The sequence below is a fragment of the Embiotoca jacksoni genome, unplaced genomic scaffold (genome assembly GCF_022577435.1).
Source record: "Embiotoca jacksoni isolate LCO1_2020_lvr unplaced genomic scaffold, fEmbJac1.0.p SCAF_89, whole genome shotgun sequence".
Classification (NCBI taxonomy): Eukaryota; Metazoa; Chordata; class Actinopteri; family Embiotocidae; genus Embiotoca; species Embiotoca jacksoni.
Window position 1 is genome coordinate 101,168 of NW_027185446.1, and position 22,388 is coordinate 123,555.

General features: G+C 44.1%; 1 protein-coding gene across 1 annotated transcript in view; it reads right to left on the reverse strand.

The window, feature by feature from the left end:
- Positions 1-22,388, reverse strand: part of LOC138192554 (ankyrin repeat domain-containing protein SOWAHA-like) — a 53,489-nt gene that overhangs the window by 28,430 nt on the left and 2,671 nt on the right. Inside the window, exons 2-4 of the mRNA XM_069140012.1 lie at positions 22,006-22,298; positions 21,203-21,324; positions 17,319-17,537 (exon numbers count right to left, since the gene is read on the reverse strand). Of these exons, the coding sequence (XP_068996113.1) occupies positions 17,319-17,537; positions 21,203-21,324; positions 22,006-22,285 (621 nt within the window). The 5' untranslated portion in view covers positions 22,286-22,298. The remainder of the gene's footprint in view (positions 1-17,318; positions 17,538-21,202; positions 21,325-22,005; positions 22,299-22,388) is intronic.

Sequence of the window (22,388 nt, forward strand, 5' to 3'; positions counted from 1 at the left end):
CACTCTCTTCTCTCTCTTCACTCTTCACTCCCTTCACTCTCTTCACTCTCTCTTCACTGTCTTCACTCTCTTTACTCTCTTTACTCTCTTCACGCTCTTCGCTCTTCACTCTCTTCACTCTCTTCACTCTTTACTCTCTTTACTCTCTTCACTCTCTTCTCTCTCTTCACTCTCTTCACTCTCTTCACTCTCTTCTCTCTCTTCACTCTCTTCACTCTTCTCTCTCTTCACTCTCTTCACTCTCTTTACTCTCTTTACTCTCTTCACTCTTCACTCTCTTCACTCTCTTCTCTCTCTTCACTCTCTTCACTCTCTTCTCTCTCTTCACTCTCTTCACTCTTCTCTCTCTTCACTCTCTTCACTCTCTTTACTCTCTTTACTCTCTTCACTCTCTTCTCTCTCTTCACTCTCTTCACTCTCTTCACTCTCTTCTCTCTCTTCACTCTCTTCACTCTTTACTCTCTTCACTCTCTTCTCTCTCTTCACTCTCTTTACTCTCTTCACTCTTCACTCTCTTCTCTCTCTTCACTCTCTTCACTCTTCTCTCTCTTCACTCTCTTCACTCTCTTCACTCTCTTTACTCTCTTTACTCTCTTCACTCTCTTTACTCTCTTCACTCTCTCTTCACTCTCTCTTCACTCTCTTTACTCTCTTCACTCTTCACTCTCTTCTCTCTCTTCACTCTCTTCACTCTTCTCTCTCTTCACTCTCTTTACTCTCTTCACTCTCTTCACTCTCTTTACTCTCTTTACTCTCTTCACTCTCTTTACTCTCTTCACTCTCTTCACTCTCTCTTCACTCTCACTTCTCTCTCTTCACTCTCTTTACTCTCTTCACTCTTCACTCTCTTCACTCTCTCTTCACTCTCTTCTCTCTCTCTTCACTCTCTTTACTCTCTTCACTCTTCACTCTCTTCTCTCTCTTCACTCTCTTCACTCTTCTCTCTCTTCACTCTCTTTACTCTCTTTACTCTCTTCACTCTCTTCACTCTCTTTACTCTCTTCACTCTCTTCACTCTCTTCACTCTCTTCTCTCTCTTCACTCTTCACTCTCTTCACTCTCTTTACTCTCTTCACTCTCTTCACTCTTTTCACTCTCTTCACTCTCTTTACTCTCTTCACTCTCTTCACTCTCTCTTCATTCTCTCTTCACTCTCTTCACTCTCTCTTCAATCTCTTCACTCTCTCTTCACTCTCTCTTCTCTCTCTTCACTCTCTTTACTCTCTTCACTCTTCACTCTCTTCACTCTTCACTCTCTTCACTCTCTTCTCTCTCTCTTCACTCTCTTTACTCTCTTCACTCTCCTTACTCTCTTCACTCTCTTTACTCTCTTCACTCTTCACTCTCTCTTCACTCTCTTTGCTCTCTTCACTCTCTTCACTCTTCACTCTCTTCTCTCTCTTCACTCTTCACTCCCTTCACTCTCTTCACTCTCTCTTCACTCTCTTCACTCTCTTTACTCTCTTCACTCTCTTCACTCTCTTCACTCTTCACTCTCTTCTCTCTTTTCACTCTTCTCTCTCTTCACTCTCTTCACTCTTCACTCTCTTCACTCTCTTCACTCTTCACTCTCTTCTCTCTCTTCACTCTTCACTCCCTTCACTCTCTTCACTCTCTCTTCACTCTCTTCACTCTCTTTACTCTCTTCACTCTCTTCACTCTCTTCACTCTTCACTCTCTTCTCTCTTTTCACTCTTCTCTCTCTTCACTCTCTTCACTCTTCACTCTCTTCACTCTCTTCACTCTTCTCTCTCTTCACTCTCTTCACTCTCTTTACTCTCTTTACTCTCTTCACTCTTCACTCTCTTTACTCTCTTCACTCTCTTCACTCTCTTTACTCTCTTCACTCTCTTCACTCTCTTCACTCTCTTCTCTCTCTTCACTCTTCACTCTCTTCACTCTCTTTACTCTCTTCACTCTCTTCACTCTTTTCACTCTCTTCACTCTCTTTACTCTCTTCACTCTCTTCACTCTCTCTTCATTCTCTCTTCACTCTCTTCACTCTCTCTTCAATCTCTTCACTCTCTCTTCACTCTCTCTTCTCTCTCTTCACTCTCTTTACTCTCTTCACTCTTCACTCTCTTCACTCTTCACTCTCTTCACTCTCTTCTCTCTCTCTTCACTCTCTTTACTCTCTTCACTCTCCTTACTCTCTTCACTCTCTTTACTCTCTTCACTCTTCACTCTCTCTTCACTCTCTTTGCTCTCTTCACTCTCTTCACTCTTCACTCTCTTCTCTCTCTTCACTCTTCACTCCCTTCACTCTCTTCACTCTCTCTTCACTCTCTTCACTCTCTTTACTCTCTTCACTCTCTTCACTCTCTTCACTCTTCACTCTCTTCTCTCTTTTCACTCTTCTCTCTCTTCACTCTCTTCACTCTTCACTCTCTTCACTCTCTTCACTCTTCACTCTCTTCTCTCTCTTCACTCTTCACTCCCTTCACTCTCTTCACTCTCTCTTCACTCTCTTCACTCTCTTTACTCTCTTCACTCTCTTCACTCTCTTCACTCTTCACTCTCTTCTCTCTTTTCACTCTTCTCTCTCTTCACTCTCTTCACTCTTCACTCTCTTCACTCTCTTCACTCTTCTCTCTCTTCACTCTCTTCACTCTCTTTACTCTCTTTACTCTCTTCACTCTTCACTCTCTTCTCTCTCTTCACTCTCTTCACTCTTCTCTCTCTTCACTCTTCACTCTCTTCTCTCTCTTCACTCCCTTCACTCTTCTCTCTCTTCACTCTCTTCACTCTTCTCTCTCTTCACTCTCTTTACTCTCTTCACTCTTCACTCTCTTCACTCTCTCTTCACTCTCTTCTCTCTCTCTTCACTCTCTTTACTCTCTTCACTCTCTTTACTCTCTTCACTCTCTTTACTCTCTTCACTCTTCACTCTCTCTTCACTCTCTTCTCTCTCTCTTCACTCTCTTTACTCTCTTCACTCTCTTCACTCTCTTCACTCTTCACTCTCTTCTCTCTCTTCACTCTTCACTCCCTTCACTCTCTTCACTCTCTCTTCACTGTCTTCACTCTCTTTACTCTCTTTACTCTCTTCACGCTCTTCGCTCTTCACTCTCTTCACTCTCTTCACTCTTTACTCTCTTTACTCTCTTCACTCTCTTCTCTCTCTTCACTCTCTTCACTCTCTTCACTCTCTTCTCTCTCTTCACTCTCTTCACTCTTCTCTCTCTTCACTCTCTTCACTCTCTTTACTCTCTTTACTCTCTTCACTCTTCACTCTCTTCACTCTCTTCTCTCTCTTCACTCTCTTCACTCTCTTCTCTCTCTTCACTCTCTTCACTCTTCTCTCTCTTCACTCTCTTCACTCTCTTTACTCTCTTTACTCTCTTCACTCTCTTCTCTCTCTTCACTCTCTTCACTCTCTTCACTCTCTTCTCTCTCTTCACTCTCTTCACTCTTTACTCTCTTCACTCTCTTCTCTCTCTTCACTCTCTTTACTCTCTTCACTCTTCACTCTCTTCTCTCTCTTCACTCTCTTCACTCTTCTCTCTCTTCACTCTCTTCACTCTCTTTACTCTCTTTACTCTCTTCACTCTCTTTACTCTCTTCACTCTCTCTTCACTCTCTCTTCACTCTCTTTACTCTCTTCACTCTTCACTCTCTTCTCTCTCTTCACTCTCTTCACTCTTCTCTCTCTTCACTCTCTTTACTCTCTTCACTCTCTTCACTCTCTTTACTCTCTTTACTCTCTTCACTCTCTTTACTCTCTTCACTCTCTTCACTCTCTCTTCACTCTCACTTCTCTCTCTTCACTCTCTTTACTCTCTTCACTCTTCACTCTCTTCACTCTCTCTTCACTCTCTTCTCTCTCTCTTCACTCTCTTTACTCTCTTCACTCTTCACTCTCTTCTCTCTCTTCACTCTCTTCACTCTTCTCTCTCTTCACTCTCTTTACTCTCTTTACTCTCTTCACTCTCTTTACTCTCTTCACTCTCTTCTCTCTCTCTTCACTCTCTTTACTCTCTTCACTCTTCACTCTCTTTTCTCTCTTCACTCTCTTCACTCTTCTCTCTCTTCACTCTCTTTACTCTCTTCACTCTCTTCACTCTCTTTACTCTCTTTACTCTCTTCACTCTCTTTACTCTCTTCACTCTCTTCACTCTCTCTTCACTCTCTCTTCACTCTCTTTACTCTCTTCACTCTTCACTCTCTTCTCTCTCTTCACTCTCTTCACTCTTCTCTCTCTTCACTCTTCTCTCTCTTCACTCTCTTTACTCTCTTCACTCTCTTCACTCTCTTCACTCTCTTTACTCTCTTCACTCTCTTTACTCTCTTCACTCTCTTCACTCTCTTCACTCTCACTTCTCTCTCTTCACTCTCTTTACTCTCTTCACTCTTCACTCTCTTCACTCTCTCTTCACTCTCTTCTCTCTCTCTTCACTCTCTTTACTCTCTTCACTCTTCACTCTCTTCACTCTCTTCACTCTCTTCACTCTTCTCTCTCTTCACTCTCTTCACTCTCTTTACTCTCTTCACTCTCTCTTCACTCTCTTCTCTCTCTCTTCACTCTCTTTACTCTCTTCACTCTTCACTCTCTTCTCTCTCTTCACTCTCTTCACTCTTCTCTCTCTTCACTCTCTTTACTCTCTTTACTCTCTTCACTCTCTTTACTCTCTTCACTCTCTTCTCTCTCTCTTCACTCTCTTTACTCTCTTCACTCTTCACTCTCTTTTCTCTCTTCACTCTCTTCACTCTTCTCTCTCTTCACTCTCTTTACTCTCTTCACTCTCTTCACTCTCTTTACTCTCTTTACTCTCTTCACTCTCTTTACTCTCTTCACTCTCTTCACTCTCTCTTCACTCTCTCTTCACTCTCTTTACTCTCTTCACTCTTCACTCTCTTCTCTCTCTTCACTCTCTTCACTCTTCTCTCTCTTCACTCTTCTCTCTCTTCACTCTCTTTACTCTCTTCACTCTCTTCACTCTCTTCACTCTCTTTACTCTCTTCACTCTCTTTACTCTCTTCACTCTCTTCACTCTCTTCACTCTCACTTCTCTCTCTTCACTCTCTTTACTCTCTTCACTCTTCACTCTCTTCACTCTCTCTTCACTCTCTTCTCTCTCTCTTCACTCTCTTTACTCTCTTCACTCTTCACTCTCTTCACTCTCTTCACTCTCTTCACTCTTCTCTCTCTTCACTCTCTTCACTCTCTTTACTCTCTTTACTCTCTTCACTCTCTTCTCTCTCTTCACTCTCTTCACTCTCTTCACTCTCTTTACTCTCTTCACTCTCTTCTCTCTCTTCACTCTCTTCACTCTCTTCACTCTCTTTACTCTCTTCACTCTCTTCACTCTCTTCACTCTCACTTCTCTCTCTTCACTCTCTTTACTCTCTTCACTCTTCACTCTCTTCACTCTCTCTTCACTCTCTTCTCTCTCTCTTCACTCTCTTTACTCTCTTCACTCTTCACTCTCTTCACTCTCTTCACTCTTCTCTCTCTTCACTCTCTTCACTCTTCTTTCTCTTCACTCTCTTCACTCTCTTTACTCTCTTTACTCTCTTCACTCTCTTCTCTCTCTTCACTCTCTTCACTCTTCTCTCTCTTCACTCTCTTCACTCTCTTTACTCTCTTTACTCTCTTCACTCTCTTCTCTCTCTTCACTCTCTTCACTCTCTTCACTCTCTTCTCTCTCTTCACTCTCTTCACTCTTTACTCTCTTCACTCTCTTCTCTCTCTTCACTCTCTTTACTCTCTTCACTCTTCACTCTCTTCTCTCTCTTCACTCTCTTCACTCTTCTCTCTCTTCACTCTCTTCACTCTCTTCACTCTCTTTACTCTCTTTACTCTCTTCACTCTCTTTACTCTCTTCACTCTCTCTTCACTCTCTCTTCACTCTCTTTACTCTCTTCACTCTTCACTCTCTTCTCTCTCTTCACTCTCTTCACTCTTCTCTCTCTTCACTCTCTTTACTCTCTTCACTCTCTTCACTCTCTTTACTCTCTTTACTCTCTTCACTCTCTTTACTCTCTTCACTCTCTTCACTCTCTCTTCACTCTCACTTCTCTCTCTTCACTCTCTTTACTCTCTTCACTTTTCACTCTCTTCACTCTCTCTTCACTCTCTTCTCTCTCTCTTCACTCTCTTTACTCTCTTCACTCTTCACTCTCTTCTCTCTCTTCACTCTCTTCACTCTTCTCTCTCTTCACTCTCTTTACTCTCTTTACTCTCTTCACTCTCTTTACTCTCTTCACTCTCTTCTCTCTCTCTTCACTCTCTTTACTCTCTTCACTCTTCACTCTCTTTTCTCTCTTCACTCTCTTCACTCTTCTCTCTCTTCACTCTCTTTACTCTCTTCACTCTCTTCACTCTCTTTACTCTCTTTACTCTCTTCACTCTCTTTACTCTCTTCACTCTCTTCACTCTCTCTTCACTCTCTCTTCACTCTCTTTACTCTCTTCACTCTTCACTCTCTTCTCTCTCTTCACTCTCTTCACTCTTCTCTCTCTTCACTCTCTTTACTCTCTTCACTCTCTTCACTCTCTTCACTCTCTTTACTCTCTTCACTCTCTTTACTCTCTTCACTCTCTTCACTCTCTTCACTCTCACTTCTCTCTCTTCACTCTCTTTACTCTCTTCACTCTTCACTCTCTTCACTCTCTCTTCACTCTCTTCTCTCTCTCTTCACTCTCTTTACTCTCTTCACTCTTCACTCTCTTCACTCTCTTCACTCTTCTCTCTCTTCACTCTCTTCACTCTTCTCTCTCTTCACTCTCTTCACTCTCTTTACTCTCTTTACTCTCTTCACTCTCTTCTCTCTCTTCACTCTCTTCACTCTCTTCACTCTCTTTACTCTCTTCACTCTCTTCTCTCTCTTCACTCTCTTCACTCTCTTCACTCTCTTTACTCTCTTCACTCTCTTCTCTCTCTTCACTCTCTTCACTCTCTTCACTCTCTTCACTCTTCTCTCTCTTCACTCTCTTCACTCTTCTCTCTCTTCACTCTCTTCACTCTCTTTACTCTCTTTACTCTCTTCACTCTCTTCTCTCTCTTCACTCTCTTCACTCTCTTCACTCTCTTTACTCTCTTCACTCTCTTCTCTCTCTTCACTCTCTTTACTCTCTTCACTCTCTTCACTCTCTTTACTCTCTTTACTCTCTTCACTCTCTTTACTCTCTTCACTCTCTTCACTCTCTCTTCACTCTCTCTTCACTCTCTTTACTCTCTTCACTCTTCACTCTCTTCTCTCTCTTCACTCTCTTCACTCTTCTCTCTCTTCACTCTCTTTACTCTCTTCACTCTCTTCACTCTCTTCACTCTCTTTACTCTCTTCACTCTCTTTACTCTCTTCACTCTCTTCACTCTCTTCACTCTCACTTCTCTCTCTTCACTCTCTTTACTCTCTTCACTCTTCACTCTCTTCACTCTCTCTTCACTCTCTTCTCTCTCTCTTCACTCTCTTTACTCTCTTCACTCTTCACTCTCTTCACTCTCTTCACTCTTCTCTCTCTTCACTCTCTTCACTCTTCTCTCTCTTCACTCTCTTCACTCTCTTTACTCTCTTTACTCTCTTCACTCTCTTCTCTCTCTTCACTCTCTTCACTCTCTTCACTCTCTTTACTCTCTTCACTCTCTTCTCTCTCTTCACTCTCTTCACTCTCTTCACTCTCTTTACTCTCTTCACTCTCTTCTCTCTCTTCACTCTCTTCACTCTCTTCACTCTCTTCACTCTTCTCTCTCTTCACTCTCTTCACTCTTCTCTCTCTTCACTCTCTTCACTCTTCACTCTCTTCACTCTCTTCACTCTCTTCTCTCTCTTCACTCTCTTCACTCTCTTCACTCTCTTCTCTCTCTTCACTCTCTTTACTCTCTTCACTCTCTTCACTCTCTTCACTCTCTTTACTCTCTTCACTCTCTTCTCTCTCTTCACTCTCTTCACTCTCTTCACTCTCTCTTCAATCTCTTCACTCTCTCTTCACTCTCTCTTCTCTCTCTTCACTCTCTTTACTCTCTTCACTCTTCACTCTCTTCACTCTTCACTCTCTTCACTCTCTTCTCTCTCTCTTCACTCTCTTTACTCTCTTCACTCTCCTTACTCTCTTCACTCTCTTTACTCTCTTCACTCTTCACTCTCTCTTCACTCTCTTTGCTCTCTTCACTCTCTTCACTCTTCACTCTCTTCTCTCTCTTCACTCTTCACTCCCTTCACTCTCTTCACTCTCTCTTCACTCTCTTCACTCTCTTTACTCTCTTCACTCTCTTCACTCTCTTCACTCTCTTTACTCTCTTCACTCTCTTCTCTCTCTTCACTCTCTTCACTCTCTTCACTCTCTCTTCAATCTCTTCACTCTCTCTTCACTCTCTCTTCTCTCTCTTCACTCTCTTTACTCTCTTCACTCTTCACTCTCTTCACTCTTCACTCTCTTCACTCTCTTCTCTCTCTCTTCACTCTCTTTACTCTCTTCACTCTCCTTACTCTCTTCACTCTCTTTACTCTCTTCACTCTTCACTCTCTCTTCACTCTCTTTGCTCTCTTCACTCTCTTCACTCTTCACTCTCTTCTCTCTCTTCACTCTTCACTCCCTTCACTCTCTTCACTCTCTCTTCACTCTCTTCACTCTCTTTACTCTCTTCACTCTCTTCACTCTCTTCACTCTTCACTCTCTTCTCTCTTTTCACTCTTCTCTCTCTTCACTCTCTTCACTCTTCACTCTCTTCACTCTCTTCACTCTTCACTCTCTTCTCTCTCTTCACTCTTCACTCCCTTCACTCTCTTCACTCTCTCTTCACTCTCTTCACTCTCTTTACTCTCTTCACTCTCTTCACTCTCTTCACTCTTCACTCTCTTCTCTCTTTTCACTCTTCTCTCTCTTCACTCTCTTCACTCTTCACTCTCTTCACTCTCTTCACTCTTCTCTCTCTTCACTCTCTTCACTCTCTTTACTCTCTTTACTCTCTTCACTCTTCACTCTCTTTACTCTCTTCACTCTCTTCACTCTCTTTACTCTCTTCACTCTCTTCACTCTCTTCACTCTCTTCTCTCTCTTCACTCTTCACTCTCTTCACTCTCTTTACTCTCTTCACTCTCTTCACTCTTTTCTCTCTCTTCACTCTCTTCACTCTCTTCACTCTCTTCACTCTTCTCTCTCTTCACTCTCTTCACTCTTCTCTCTCTTCACTCTCTTCACTCTTCACTCTCTTCACTCTCTTCACTCTCTTCTCTCTCTTCACTCTCTTCACTCTCTTCACTCTCTTCTCTCTCTTCACTCTCTTTACTCTCTTCACTCTCTTCACTCTCTTCACTCTCTTTACTCTCTTCACTCTCTTCTCTCTCTTCACTCTCTTTCACTCTCTTCACTCTCTCTTCAATCTCTTCACTCTCTCTTCACTCTCTCTTCTCTCTCTTCACTCTCTTTACTCTCTTCACTCTTCACTCTCTTCACTCTTCACTCTCTTCACTCTCTTCTCTCTCTCTTCACTCTCTTTTACTCTCTTCACTCTCCTTACTCTCTTCACTCTCTTTACTCTCTTCACTCTTCACTCTCTCTTCACTCTCTTTGCTCTCTTCACTCTCTTCACTCTTCACTCTCTTCTCTCTCTTCACTCTTCACTCCCTTCACTCTCTTCACTCTCTCTTCACTCTCTTCACTCTCTTTACTCTCTTCACTCTCTTCCTTCACTCTCTTCACTCTTCACTCTCTTCACTCTCTTCTCTCTCTCTTCACTCTCTTTACTCTCTTCACTCTCCTTACTCTCTTCACTCTCTTTACTCTCTTCACTCTTCACTCTCTCTTCACTCTCTTTGCTCTCTTCACTCTCTTCACTCTTCACTCTCTTCTCTCTCTTCACTCTTCACTCCCTTCACTCTCTTCACTCTCTCTTCACTCTCTTCACTCTCTTTACTCTCTTCACTCTCTTCACTCTCTTCACTCTTCACTCTCTTCTCTCTTTTCACTCTTCTCTCTCTTCACTCTCTTCACTCTTCACTCTCTTCACTCTCTTCACTCTTCACTCTCTTCTCTCTCTTCACTCTTCACTCCCTTCACTCTCTTCACTCTCTCTTCACTCTCTTCACTCTCTTTACTCTCTTCACTCTCTTCACTCTCTTCACTCTTCACTCTCTTCTCTCTTTTCACTCTTCTCTCTCTTCACTCTCTTCACTCTTCACTCTCTTCACTCTCTTCACTCTTCTCTCTCTTCACTCTCTTCACTCTCTTTACTCTCTTTACTCTCTTCACTCTTCACTCTCTTTACTCTCTTCACTCTCTTCACTCTCTTTACTCTCTTCACTCTCTTCACTCTCTTCACTCTCTTCTCTCTCTTCACTCTTCACTCTCTTCACTCTCTTTACTCTCTTCACTCTCTTCACTCTTTTCACTCTCTTCACTCTCTTTACTCTCTTCACTCTCTTCACTCTCTCTTCATTCTCTCTTCACTCTCTTCACTCTCTCTTCAATCTCTTCACTCTCTCTTCACTCTCTCTTCTCTCTCTTCACTCTCTTTACTCTCTTCACTCTTCACTCTCTTCACTCTTCACTCTCTTCACTCTCTTCTCTCTCTCTTCACTCTCTTTACTCTCTTCACTCTCCTTACTCTCTTCACTCTCTTTACTCTCTTCACTCTTCACTCTCTCTTCACTCTCTTTGCTCTCTTCACTCTCTTCACTCTTCACTCTCTTCTCTCTCTTCACTCTTCACTCCCTTCACTCTCTTCACTCTCTCTTCACTCTCTTCACTCTCTTTACTCTCTTCACTCTCTTCACTCTCTTCACTCTTCACTCTCTTCTCTCTTTTCACTCTTCTCTCTCTTCACTCTCTTCACTCTTCACTCTCTTCACTCTCTTCACTCTTCACTCTCTTCTCTCTCTTCACTCTTCACTCCCTTCACTCTCTTCACTCTCTCTTCACTCTCTTCACTCTCTTTACTCTCTTCACTCTCTTCACTCTCTTCACTCTTCACTCTCTTCTCTCTTTTCACTCTTCTCTCTCTTCACTCTCTTCACTCTTCACTCTCTTCACTCTCTTCACTCTTCTCTCTCTTCACTCTCTTCACTCTCTTTACTCTCTTTACTCTCTTCACTCTTCACTCTCTTCTCTCTCTTCACTCTCTTCACTCTTCTCTCTCTTCACTCTTCACTCTCTTCTCTCTCTTCACTCCCTTCACTCTTCTCTCTCTTCACTCTCTTCACTCTTCTCTCTCTTCACTCTCTTTACTCTCTTCACTCTTCACTCTCTTCACTCTCTCTTCACTCTCTTCTCTCTCTCTTCACTCTCTTTACTCTCTTCACTCTCTTTACTCTCTTCACTCTCTTTACTCTCTTCACTCTTCACTCTCTCTTCACTCTCTTCTCTCTCTCTTCACTCTCTTTACTCTCTTCACTCTCTTCACTCTCTTCACTCTTCACTCTCTTCTCTCTCTTCACTCTTCACTCCCTTCACTCTCTTCACTCTCTCTTCACTGTCTTCACTCTCTTTACTCTCTTTACTCTCTTCACGCTCTTCGCTCTTCACTCTCTTCACTCTCTTCACTCTTTACTCTCTTTACTCTCTTCACTCTCTTCTCTCTCTTCACTCTCTTCACTCTCTTCACTCTCTTCTCTCTCTTCACTCTCTTCACTCTTCTCTCTCTTCACTCTCTTCACTCTCTTTACTCTCTTTACTCTCTTCACTCTTCACTCTCTTCACTCTCTTCTCTCTCTTCACTCTCTTCACTCTCTTCTCTCTCTTCACTCTCTTCACTCTTCTCTCTCTTCACTCTCTTCACTCTCTTTACTCTCTTTACTCTCTTCACTCTCTTCTCTCTCTTCACTCTCTTCACTCTCTTCACTCTCTTCTCTCTCTTCACTCTCTTCACTCTTTACTCTCTTCACTCTCTTCTCTCTCTTCACTCTCTTTACTCTCTTCACTCTTCACTCTCTTCTCTCTCTTCACTCTCTTCACTCTTCTCTCTCTTCACTCTCTTCACTCTCTTCACTCTCTTTACTCTCTTTACTCTCTTCACTCTCTTTACTCTCTTCACTCTCTCTTCACTCTCTCTTCACTCTCTTTACTCTCTTCACTCTTCACTCTCTTCTCTCTCTTCACTCTCTTCACTCTTCTCTCTCTTCACTCTCTTTACTCTCTTCACTCTCTTCACTCTCTTTACTCTCTTTACTCTCTTCACTCTCTTTACTCTCTTCACTCTCTTCACTCTCTCTTCACTCTCACTTCTCTCTCTTCACTCTCTTTACTCTCTTCACTCTTCACTCTCTTCACTCTCTCTTCACTCTCTTCTCTCTCTCTTCACTCTCTTTACTCTCTTCACTCTTCACTCTCTTCTCTCTCTTCACTCTCTTCACTCTTCTCTCTCTTCACTCTCTTTACTCTCTTTACTCTCTTCACTCTCTTTACTCTCTTCACTCTCTTCTCTCTCTCTTCACTCTCTTTACTCTCTTCACTCTTCACTCTCTTTTCTCTCTTCACTCTCTTCACTCTTCTCTCTCTTCACTCTCTTTACTCTCTTCACTCTCTTCACTCTCTTTACTCTCTTTACTCTCTTCACTCTCTTTACTCTCTTCACTCTCTTCACTCTCTCTTCACTCTCTCTTCACTCTCTTTACTCTCTTCACTCTTCACTCTCTTCTCTCTCTTCACTCTCTTCACTCTTCTCTCTCTTCACTCTTCTCTCTCTTCACTCTCTTTACTCTCTTCACTCTCTTCACTCTCTTCACTCTCTTTACTCTCTTCACTCTCTTTACTCTCTTCACTCTCTTCACTCTCTTCACTCTCACTTCTCTCTCTTCACTCTCTTTACTCTCTTCACTCTTCACTCTCTTCACTCTCTCTTCACTCTCTTCTCTCTCTCTTCACTCTCTTTACTCTCTTCACTCTTCACTCTCTTCACTCTCTTCACTCTCTTCACTCTTCTCTCTCTTCACTCTCTTCACTCTCTTTACTCTCTTCACTCTCTCTTCACTCTCTTCTCTCTCTCTTCACTCTCTTTACTCTCTTCACTCTTCACTCTCTTCTCTCTCTTCACTCTCTTCACTCTTCTCTCTCTTCACTCTCTTTACTCTCTTTACTCTCTTCACTCTCTTTACTCTCTTCACTCTCTTCTCTCTCTCTTCACTCTCTTTACTCTCTTCACTCTTCACTCTCTTTTCTCTCTTCACTCTCTTCACTCTTCTCTCTCTTCACTCTCTTTACTCTCTTCACTCTCTTCACTCTCTTTACTCTCTTTACTCTCTTCACTCTCTTTACTCTCTTCACTCTCTTCACTCTCTCTTCACTCTCTCTTCACTCTCTTTACTCTCTTCACTCTTCACTCTCTTCTCTCTCTTCACTCTCTTCACTCTTCTCTCTCTTCACTCTTCTCTCTCTTCACTCTCTTTACTCTCTTCACTCTCTTCACTCTCTTCACTCTCTTTACTCTCTTCACTCTCTTTACTCTCTTCACTCTCTTCACTCTCTTCACTCTCACTTCTCTCTCTTCACTCTCTTTACTCTCTTCACTCTTCACTCTCTTCACTCTCTCTTCACTCTCTTCTCTCTCTCTTCACTCTCTTTACTCTCTTCACTCTTCACTCTCTTCACTCTCTTCACTCTCTTCACTCTTCTCTCTCTTCACTCTCTTCACTCTCTTTACTCTCTTTACTCTCTTCACTCTCTTCTCTCTCTTCACTCTCTTCACTCTCTTCACTCTCTTTACTCTCTTCACTCTCTTCTCTCTCTTCACTCTCTTCACTCTCTTCACTCTCTTTACTCTCTTCACTCTCTTCACTCTCTTCACTCTCACTTCTCTCTCTTCACTCTCTTTACTCTCTTCACTCTTCACTCTCTTCACTCTCTCTTCACTCTCTTCTCTCTCTCTTCACTCTCTTTACTCTCTTCACTCTTCACTCTCTTCACTCTCTTCACTCTTCTCTCTCTTCACTCTCTTCACTCTTCTTTCTCTTCACTCTCTTCACTCTCTTTACTCTCTTTACTCTCTTCACTCTCTTCTCTCTCTTCACTCTCTTCACTCTTCTCTCTCTTCACTCTCTTCACTCTCTTTACTCTCTTTACTCTCTTCACTCTCTTCTCTCTCTTCACTCTCTTCACTCTCTTCACTCTCTTCTCTCTCTTCACTCTCTTCACTCTTTACTCTCTTCACTCTCTTCTCTCTCTTCACTCTCTTTACTCTCTTCACTCTTCACTCTCTTCTCTCTCTTCACTCTCTTCACTCTTCTCTCTCTTCACTCTCTTCACTCTCTTCACTCTCTTTACTCTCTTTACTCTCTTCACTCTCTTTACTCTCTTCACTCTCTCTTCACTCTCTCTTCACTCTCTTTACTCTCTTCACTCTTCACTCTCTTCTCTCTCTTCACTCTCTTCACTCTTCTCTCTCTTCACTCTCTTTACTCTCTTCACTCTCTTCACTCTCTTTACTCTCTTTACTCTCTTCACTCTCTTTACTCTCTTCACTCTCTTCACTCTCTCTTCACTCTCACTTCTCTCTCTTCACTCTCTTTACTCTCTTCACTTTTCACTCTCTTCACTCTCTCTTCACTCTCTTCTCTCTCTCTTCACTCTCTTTACTCTCTTCACTCTTCACTCTCTTCTCTCTCTTCACTCTCTTCACTCTTCTCTCTCTTCACTCTCTTTACTCTCTTTACTCTCTTCACTCTCTTTACTCTCTTCACTCTCTTCTCTCTCTCTTCACTCTCTTTACTCTCTTCACTCTTCACTCTCTTTTCTCTCTTCACTCTCTTCACTCTTCTCTCTCTTCACTCTCTTTACTCTCTTCACTCTCTTCACTCTCTTTACTCTCTTTACTCTCTTCACTCTCTTTACTCTCTTCACTCTCTTCACTCTCTCTTCACTCTCTCTTCACTCTCTTTACTCTCTTCACTCTTCACTCTCTTCTCTCTCTTCACTCTCTTCACTCTTCTCTCTCTTCACTCTCTTTACTCTCTTCACTCTCTTCACTCTCTTCACTCTCTTTACTCTCTTCACTCTCTTTACTCTCTTCACTCTCTTCACTCTCTTCACTCTCACTTCTCTCTCTTCACTCTCTTTACTCTCTTCACTCTTCACTCTCTTCACTCTCTCTTCACTCTCTTCTCTCTCTCTTCACTCTCTTTACTCTCTTCACTCTTCACTCTCTTCACTCTCTTCACTCTTCTCTCTCTTCACTCTCTTCACTCTTCTCTCTCTTCACTCTCTTCACTCTCTTTACTCTCTTTACTCTCTTCACTCTCTTCTCTCTCTTCACTCTCTTCACTCTCTTCACTCTCTTTACTCTCTTCACTCTCTTCTCTCTCTTCACTCTCTTCACTCTCTTCACTCTCTTTACTCTCTTCACTCTCTTCTCTCTCTTCACTCTCTTCACTCTCTTCACTCTCTTCACTCTTCTCTCTCTTCACTCTCTTCACTCTTCTCTCTCTTCACTCTCTTCACTCTCTTTACTCTCTTTACTCTCTTCACTCTCTTCTCTCTCTTCACTCTCTTCACTCTCTTCACTCTCTTTACTCTCTTCACTCTCTTCTCTCTCTTCACTCTCTTTACTCTCTTCACTCTCTTCACTCTCTTTACTCTCTTTACTCTCTTCACTCTCTTTACTCTCTTCACTCTCTTCACTCTCTCTTCACTCTCTCTTCACTCTCTTTACTCTCTTCACTCTTCACTCTCTTCTCTCTCTTCACTCTCTTCACTCTTCTCTCTCTTCACTCTCTTTACTCTCTTCACTCTCTTCACTCTCTTCACTCTCTTTACTCTCTTCACTCTCTTTACTCTCTTCACTCTCTTCACTCTCTTCACTCTCACTTCTCTCTCTTCACTCTCTTTACTCTCTTCACTCTTCACTCTCTTCACTCTCTCTTCACTCTCTTCTCTCTCTCTTCACTCTCTTTACTCTCTTCACTCTTCACTCTCTTCACTCTCTTCACTCTTCTCTCTCTTCACTCTCTTCACTCTTCTCTCTCTTCACTCTCTTCACTCTCTTTACTCTCTTTACTCTCTTCACTCTCTTCTCTCTCTTCACTCTCTTCACTCTCTTCACTCTCTTTACTCTCTTCACTCTCTTCTCTCTCTTCACTCTCTTCACTCTCTTCACTCTCTTTACTCTCTTCACTCTCTTCTCTCTCTTCACTCTCTTCACTCTCTTCACTCTCTTCACTCTTCTCTCTCTTCACTCTCTTCACTCTTCTCTCTCTTCACTCTTCACTCTCTTCACTCTCTTCACTCTCTTCTCTCTCTTCACTCTCTTCACTCTCTTCACTCTCTTCTCTCTCTTCACTCTCTTTACTCTCTTCACTCTCTTCACTCTCTTCACTCTCTTTACTCTCTTCACTCTCTTCTCTCTCTTCACTCTCTTCACTCTCTTCACTCTCTTCACTCTCTTCCTGAGCAGCAGCATCAGGAAGAACAAACGTGTTCAGATCCAGTTTCCTCCTGATGGAGAAATCTCGCTCACATTAACATATTAATTGAGATTTCCCAACAATCGTGTTTCAGCCGATGGACGCATTGAAAGCGTCCGTGAGGTTTAATGAGGCGATAACGACAAAGCGATAATCTGTTTTGGAGAAAAGCACTTCTCCGGCCGGGGAGCTCCGCCTCCTGTAATCTGGCCTCTTTCACCGCCGCCTGATTGTTGGAGAAATGAAAAAGCCATTTTGGAGACGGCGTCGCTTTCTGTTCGGGGTCGCCGGAGGTCGAGGGAATTATGATTACGCTTCAGCCTCGTTCTCCGTATCGCTCCCGCGACCCTCGTAGAGACGGCGAGGACGAGAGTGGATCGCCGTGGAGACGAACACCGGCGCTTCGTAAAGACGGGAGTATCGCTGCCGTTCAGTTCAGCGGGGTCATCTCAACGCGATGAGGTCGCCGCTCGCTTCGAGGCGGCGTCGATGATTCCTGACACGTCGGAGCGGTTTTCAGACGCTCTTGTCTGAACGTGACACCAACACACGTGTTTACGGAGATCTACGACATCAGAGGTCAGAGGTCAGAGGTCACAAACCGTCCAAGTTTCAACCGAAGAAAATGGGTTTCAGTCTGGAGGTGATGTTCGTGTTTACCGTCCCTCTCTGGTTTTAATCATTACGGCTGAAACGAGCTCGTTTTTCCTCGTAGTTTAAATCACGTTCTGATCCAACTCCTATTTTTTATTCTCCAGGACGAAAGTTCTCCGCTCCTAGCTAGTCTGAAAGAGCTAACGCTAATCTAAACGAGCTAATGCTAATCTAAACGAGCTAACGCTAATCTAAACGAGCTAACGCTAATCTAAACGAGCTAACGCTAATCTAAACGAGCTAACGTTTGTATTCCGGGTTAAAACATCTGCAGCTGGAGGAAGTGATGTCAGGACTGAATGTTCAGCAGACTGATTGGCTCCTCCCACTCACCCTCCTGGAGACAGTCAGCTCGCTGGTCAGAGAGAAGGAGTCGCTCCTCAAGGAAAGGAGGTCGCTCCTCAGGGAAAGGAGGTCGCCTCCGTCGCTGCTGGAGCTCGGACTCAGGTCTCCGGTCACGCCGGCGGCTGTAGGGATCTCCAGCTCCGAGGGTCTCACCGCCATCCGAGGCTCGACTGGGCTCGCTGGATCGGCCGGTGTCGGTCGTCGGGGCTGTAACCATGGAAACACGTTACCGTCATTATCAACTGATAAGAGCTGCGATCAAAACGTTTCAAGACTGCTTTTATTGGTACCAATGGACGTACAGCGATGTTCCCTCAGACGTTAACCGGCTAATAAAGCTAATAATCAGCTAACAACGCTAAAACTCAAGTTAATGAGCCATTAACAACCAGCTAACAACCAGCTAACAATGCTAACAACCAGCTAACAACCAGCTAACAATGCTAACAACCAGCTAACAACCAGCTAACAATGCTAATAATCAGCTAAAAACCAGCTAACAACCAGCTAACAATGCTAATAATGCTAACAACAGCTAACAATGCTAATAATCAGCTAAAAACCAGCTAACAATGCTAACAATGCTAACAATCAGCTAAAAACCAGCTAACAACCAGCTAACAATGCTAATAATGCTAACAACAGCTAACAATGCTAATAATCAGCTAACAACCAGCTAACAATGCTAATAATGCTAACAACAGCTAACAATGCTAATAATCAGCTAACAACCAGCTAACAATGCTAATAATGCTAACAACCAGCTAACAATGCTAATAATCAGCTAAAAACCAGCTAACAATGCTAACAATGCTAATAATCAGCTAACAACCAGCTAACAATGCTAATAATGCTAACAACACGCTAACAACCAGCTAACAATGCTAATAATCAGCTAACAACGCTAAAACCCACCACCACCAACCACTACATTGCACCACCACGTTGCACCACCACGTTGCACCACCACCACCGCCGGCTGCTGAGCCTGTTGAGTACAATTAGGCCCCTGTTGACAACAGACATCAGCAGCCGCAGTTTAACATCTCAGAGAGCCGAGATCTCCTTTAACTGCCGTCCCAGGAGAACTCATTATCCAGTCACTACTGTCCTGCTACACACACACACACAGACACACACACACTCTCACACACACACACACAGACACACACAGACACACACACACTCTCACACACACACACAGACACACACACTCACACACACTAGGAGATCCTGATGAAACCGGTTGTTTTGATTCCAGTTAATTGTTCTCCGTTCCGTTCTTGTAAATAACAACAACAGACTTTTCTCTCCAAACACGGTTCCTGTTTGTCTTTTCGTCCACGTTTAATAATCTCACGGAAGCCGCGGCTTTCACACCGATTTACGTGTTTTTCGGCAGCGAGTATCGCCGAGGTGTCGCAGAAACCCGCGGTCGATTCTCCGTGGAAATGCCGCAGAGCCGCTTCACGTTTCGTCGGCTTCGCCGGGAACCCGGAGGCGTCTTCAGAAACGGGAAACACCTCAGCGGGGCATGACGCGGAGCTGCTGACTGTCACGGTGTCACGGCAACGCGTCACAGCAACGCCACGTACAGCGTGTTTCACCAACGAAGAAGAATGACAGAGCGGGACATCGGCAGCGTTTTCCACACCGACGTCTCCATCACTGAACTCTTCTGATGTGTCCTGCTAACACAGCTAACAAACAGCTAACACAGCTAACACAGCTAACAAACAGCTAACACAGCTAACACAGCTAACAAACAGCTAACACAGCTAACACAGCTAACAAACAGCTAACACAGCTAACAAACAGCTGACAAACAGCTAACTTGGCTACAAGACAACTAAACCCAAGATAACCAAACAGTTAATAATGCTAACAAACAGCTAACAACCAGCTTACAATCAGCTAACAATGCTAACGCCCAGCTAACAATGCTAACGCCCCGGTAGAACTCGGTGTTGACAGTCTGACTCGGGGAATAATTCACGGCAGCTCGTCGCTTCATCTCAGACTTACTGAAGCATTTCACGGGTCTCTGTTGACGATGTTTGCAGCAGCAGAAGATGGAGGTTAACCCGAGGAGGTGCTGAATGGACCCCCCCCCTCCCCCCCCATGCAGCGCTGAGCGAATCCCCCGGTGAACACTCAGGCCTGTAAATTGTTGATCAGACACGAATGCAGGAGTCTAATCCTATTTGCATTCACATTAGTTCCCGTATCGCCGTCTGAGGGAATTACTGATTGGAATTCTTCTGAGGTAAATAAATAAAGAACTTGATGCCCGATATCAGTATCTTCACAATTCAGATCAGGAAAGTCAATTTGGTTTAAGTGCTCCTCCGCCGAGCTGCAGAGGAAACGTATTTGGAGGCGGTTTGGATGAGTGAGCGTGTTCACAGGAGGACGGGGATGGAAATCTGTCATGGTCCCTCCTCGGAGGCTCCACCTCCACCCCTCCACCTCCACCTCCACCTCCCATCCCTCCACCACCGCCCCTCCACCTCCACCTCCACCTCCCATCGCTCCACCACCGCCCCTCCACCTCCGCCTCCACCCCTCCACCTCCACCTCCCATCGCTCCACCTCCACCTCCCATCCCTCCACCACCACCCATCCACCACCACCTCCCATCGCTCCACCCCTCCACCTCCACCTCCCATCGCTCCACCACCACTCCTCCACCCCTCCACCTCCACCACCACCCCTCCACCACCACCCCTCCACCTCCCATTGCTCCACCACCACCCCTCTACCTCCACCTCACATCGCTCCACCACCACCCCTCCACCTCCCATTGCTCCACCACCACCCCTCCACCCCTCCACCTCCACCACCACCCCTCCACCTCCACCCCTCCACCTCCACCTCCCATCGCTCCACCACCACCCCTCCACCACCACCCCTCCACCTCCACCTCCCATCGCTCCACCACCCCTCCACCACCACCCCTCCACCTCCCATTGCTCCACCACCACCTCTCCACCTAACGAGTCGTTAGCGTTATTAGCTATAACTTGAGTTGAGCTGTTAATAAGCAAAATTAGCTGCTTGTTAGCTTGAGTTTAGAAGAAATAAATCCTCCTTGTGGAGAAGCTGGAGATAGAAGATGTTTGGTTCTCGTCCTTGAAACTAAAACGTTCAATTAAATATCAAATAACTGCAGTTTAATTAATTAAAACTGAATATTTCTGCTATTGAACTAAAAACTTTTTCAGCTAAAAACACTAAAAATAGAGAAAAATTTAAATCTGTGTCACAAAACTAAAAACAAGCTTTTTGTCTAATTTCCTGAAAAGTTCTTTGTTTGGAGACTCGTGTCTTTTCGTATTGATTAAGACCTCATTGATTACTGTCAGCGGTAAAAAGACGAGCAGAAGTTTCAGTTTCTGAGTCGTTCGCGTCTTCGGTGAAAAGCAAATAAGGAAACTGTCAGGAAGTAAAAGGCAGGAGGTTTGTGATGAAAGGCGGCGGGATCAGGACTCGACGTGGAAATACGAATATTTTAAATAGTTCACAATGAACAAATTCATTATTGAAAACATCCCGCGCGCCTTAAATCCACGACGTGACGAGCCGAGACGTGAATGAATAATTACAGCTGGAAGCCTGCGAGAGCAGTCACATGAAGAGGAGGCTTCGGCTGATGAAGAAAGGCTGTCAGGAGGGCCGAGCTTTCAACTTGATCACAGGCGGCGTTTAAAGGAAGAACAAAGGCAGCCAACGTGGAGGAGAAGCTACCTGAGAGAGCGGGAGACAAAGGCGGCGGCGAGCGGCGGGACGTTTGGCTCCGCCCCCGCTGAGCAGCCCGACACATGAATAAACATGAGCCGGCCGGTCGTATCCCATCAGGCCTCTGGACTCACCTCCTCCGCCGCCGTGACGACCAGCGCCGGGAGGCTGCCGCCGGATTCCCTCGCTGCGTCCTGATTGGCTGTCGTCGGGTTCGAGTCCGAGCGATGCTCCGCCCGGTCCTGATGCTGCGAGGCTGCAGGTCAACAGACCAGGGGGTGTTTGTTTATTTATTCATCTGTTATTTACGTGTTTGTTTACTGCAGGTAAAAAAAACATTCATTTAAACCTGACACACGATTTATTCTTTTTTTAAATATTGTTTTAATTAAATCAGAATATTAAAACACACATAAACTGACAGTTACAGATACTTTTTAACTGACATGATTTATTCTTAGTTAGAGATTTAAAATTTTTTTTATTTAAGGTTTCCCCTTTTTTCTATCATGTAACTTTTAACAAATACATATAAAAATATCAATGACAAGTTCAAATACTTAAATATATTTTTGATTGACAGGCACGAGTTTTAAAAATTATTCAAACAACTAAATTTTTTTGAGCCAGAAGTGACCATAACTGATGATGGTAATACACCCGTCTGTCCACTAGAGGGAAGCGTGTCATCGCGGCGTCAAAACGTGTTGGAGTGGCGAGCTTTTGGATGTTTTTGTTAAAAAAAACAAAAAAAAACTCCCAAACAAAACTTTGTCACACGGCCTTCTGTAATCCGTCTCATTACCTTCGTCGACGGATGTTTGTCACGTGACTTCTTCTCACGTGTCGATGATGTTCAGCGCGTCAAAAAAAAAAACGGTTCCCCCTAGTGGACAGGTGGGTGTATTACACGCTCCTAACATTCATCACTTCTCACCAGCTTTCTGGATCTGCTCATCCTGCATCAGGTCCTGGTCTAGACGCGCCTCTGGACGTCCTCCTGGGCCACGATGAGCTTCTGTCTGAGCCGGTTCTGGTCCCTGGACCTCCTGCTGGTCCTCAGGTGGATCTGGACGACACTCTCCAACATGACCCTGGTCTTTGAGACTTCGCTGGTCCTGATGGAGACTCTCCGGACTCCGGTCTTGTGTCAGGTCACCAGCTGGGGCGGGCTGAGGACCACCATGCAGAGGGGGATGCTGGGAAATCTCCTCCATTGTACTGACAGTTCTGAAAGGAGACGTTCAACAAACAAAGAAACAGCGATTAGATCACAGGATTGCTCAAGAGTTAAGAAATGTTCAACTTTGGGTAAAACTG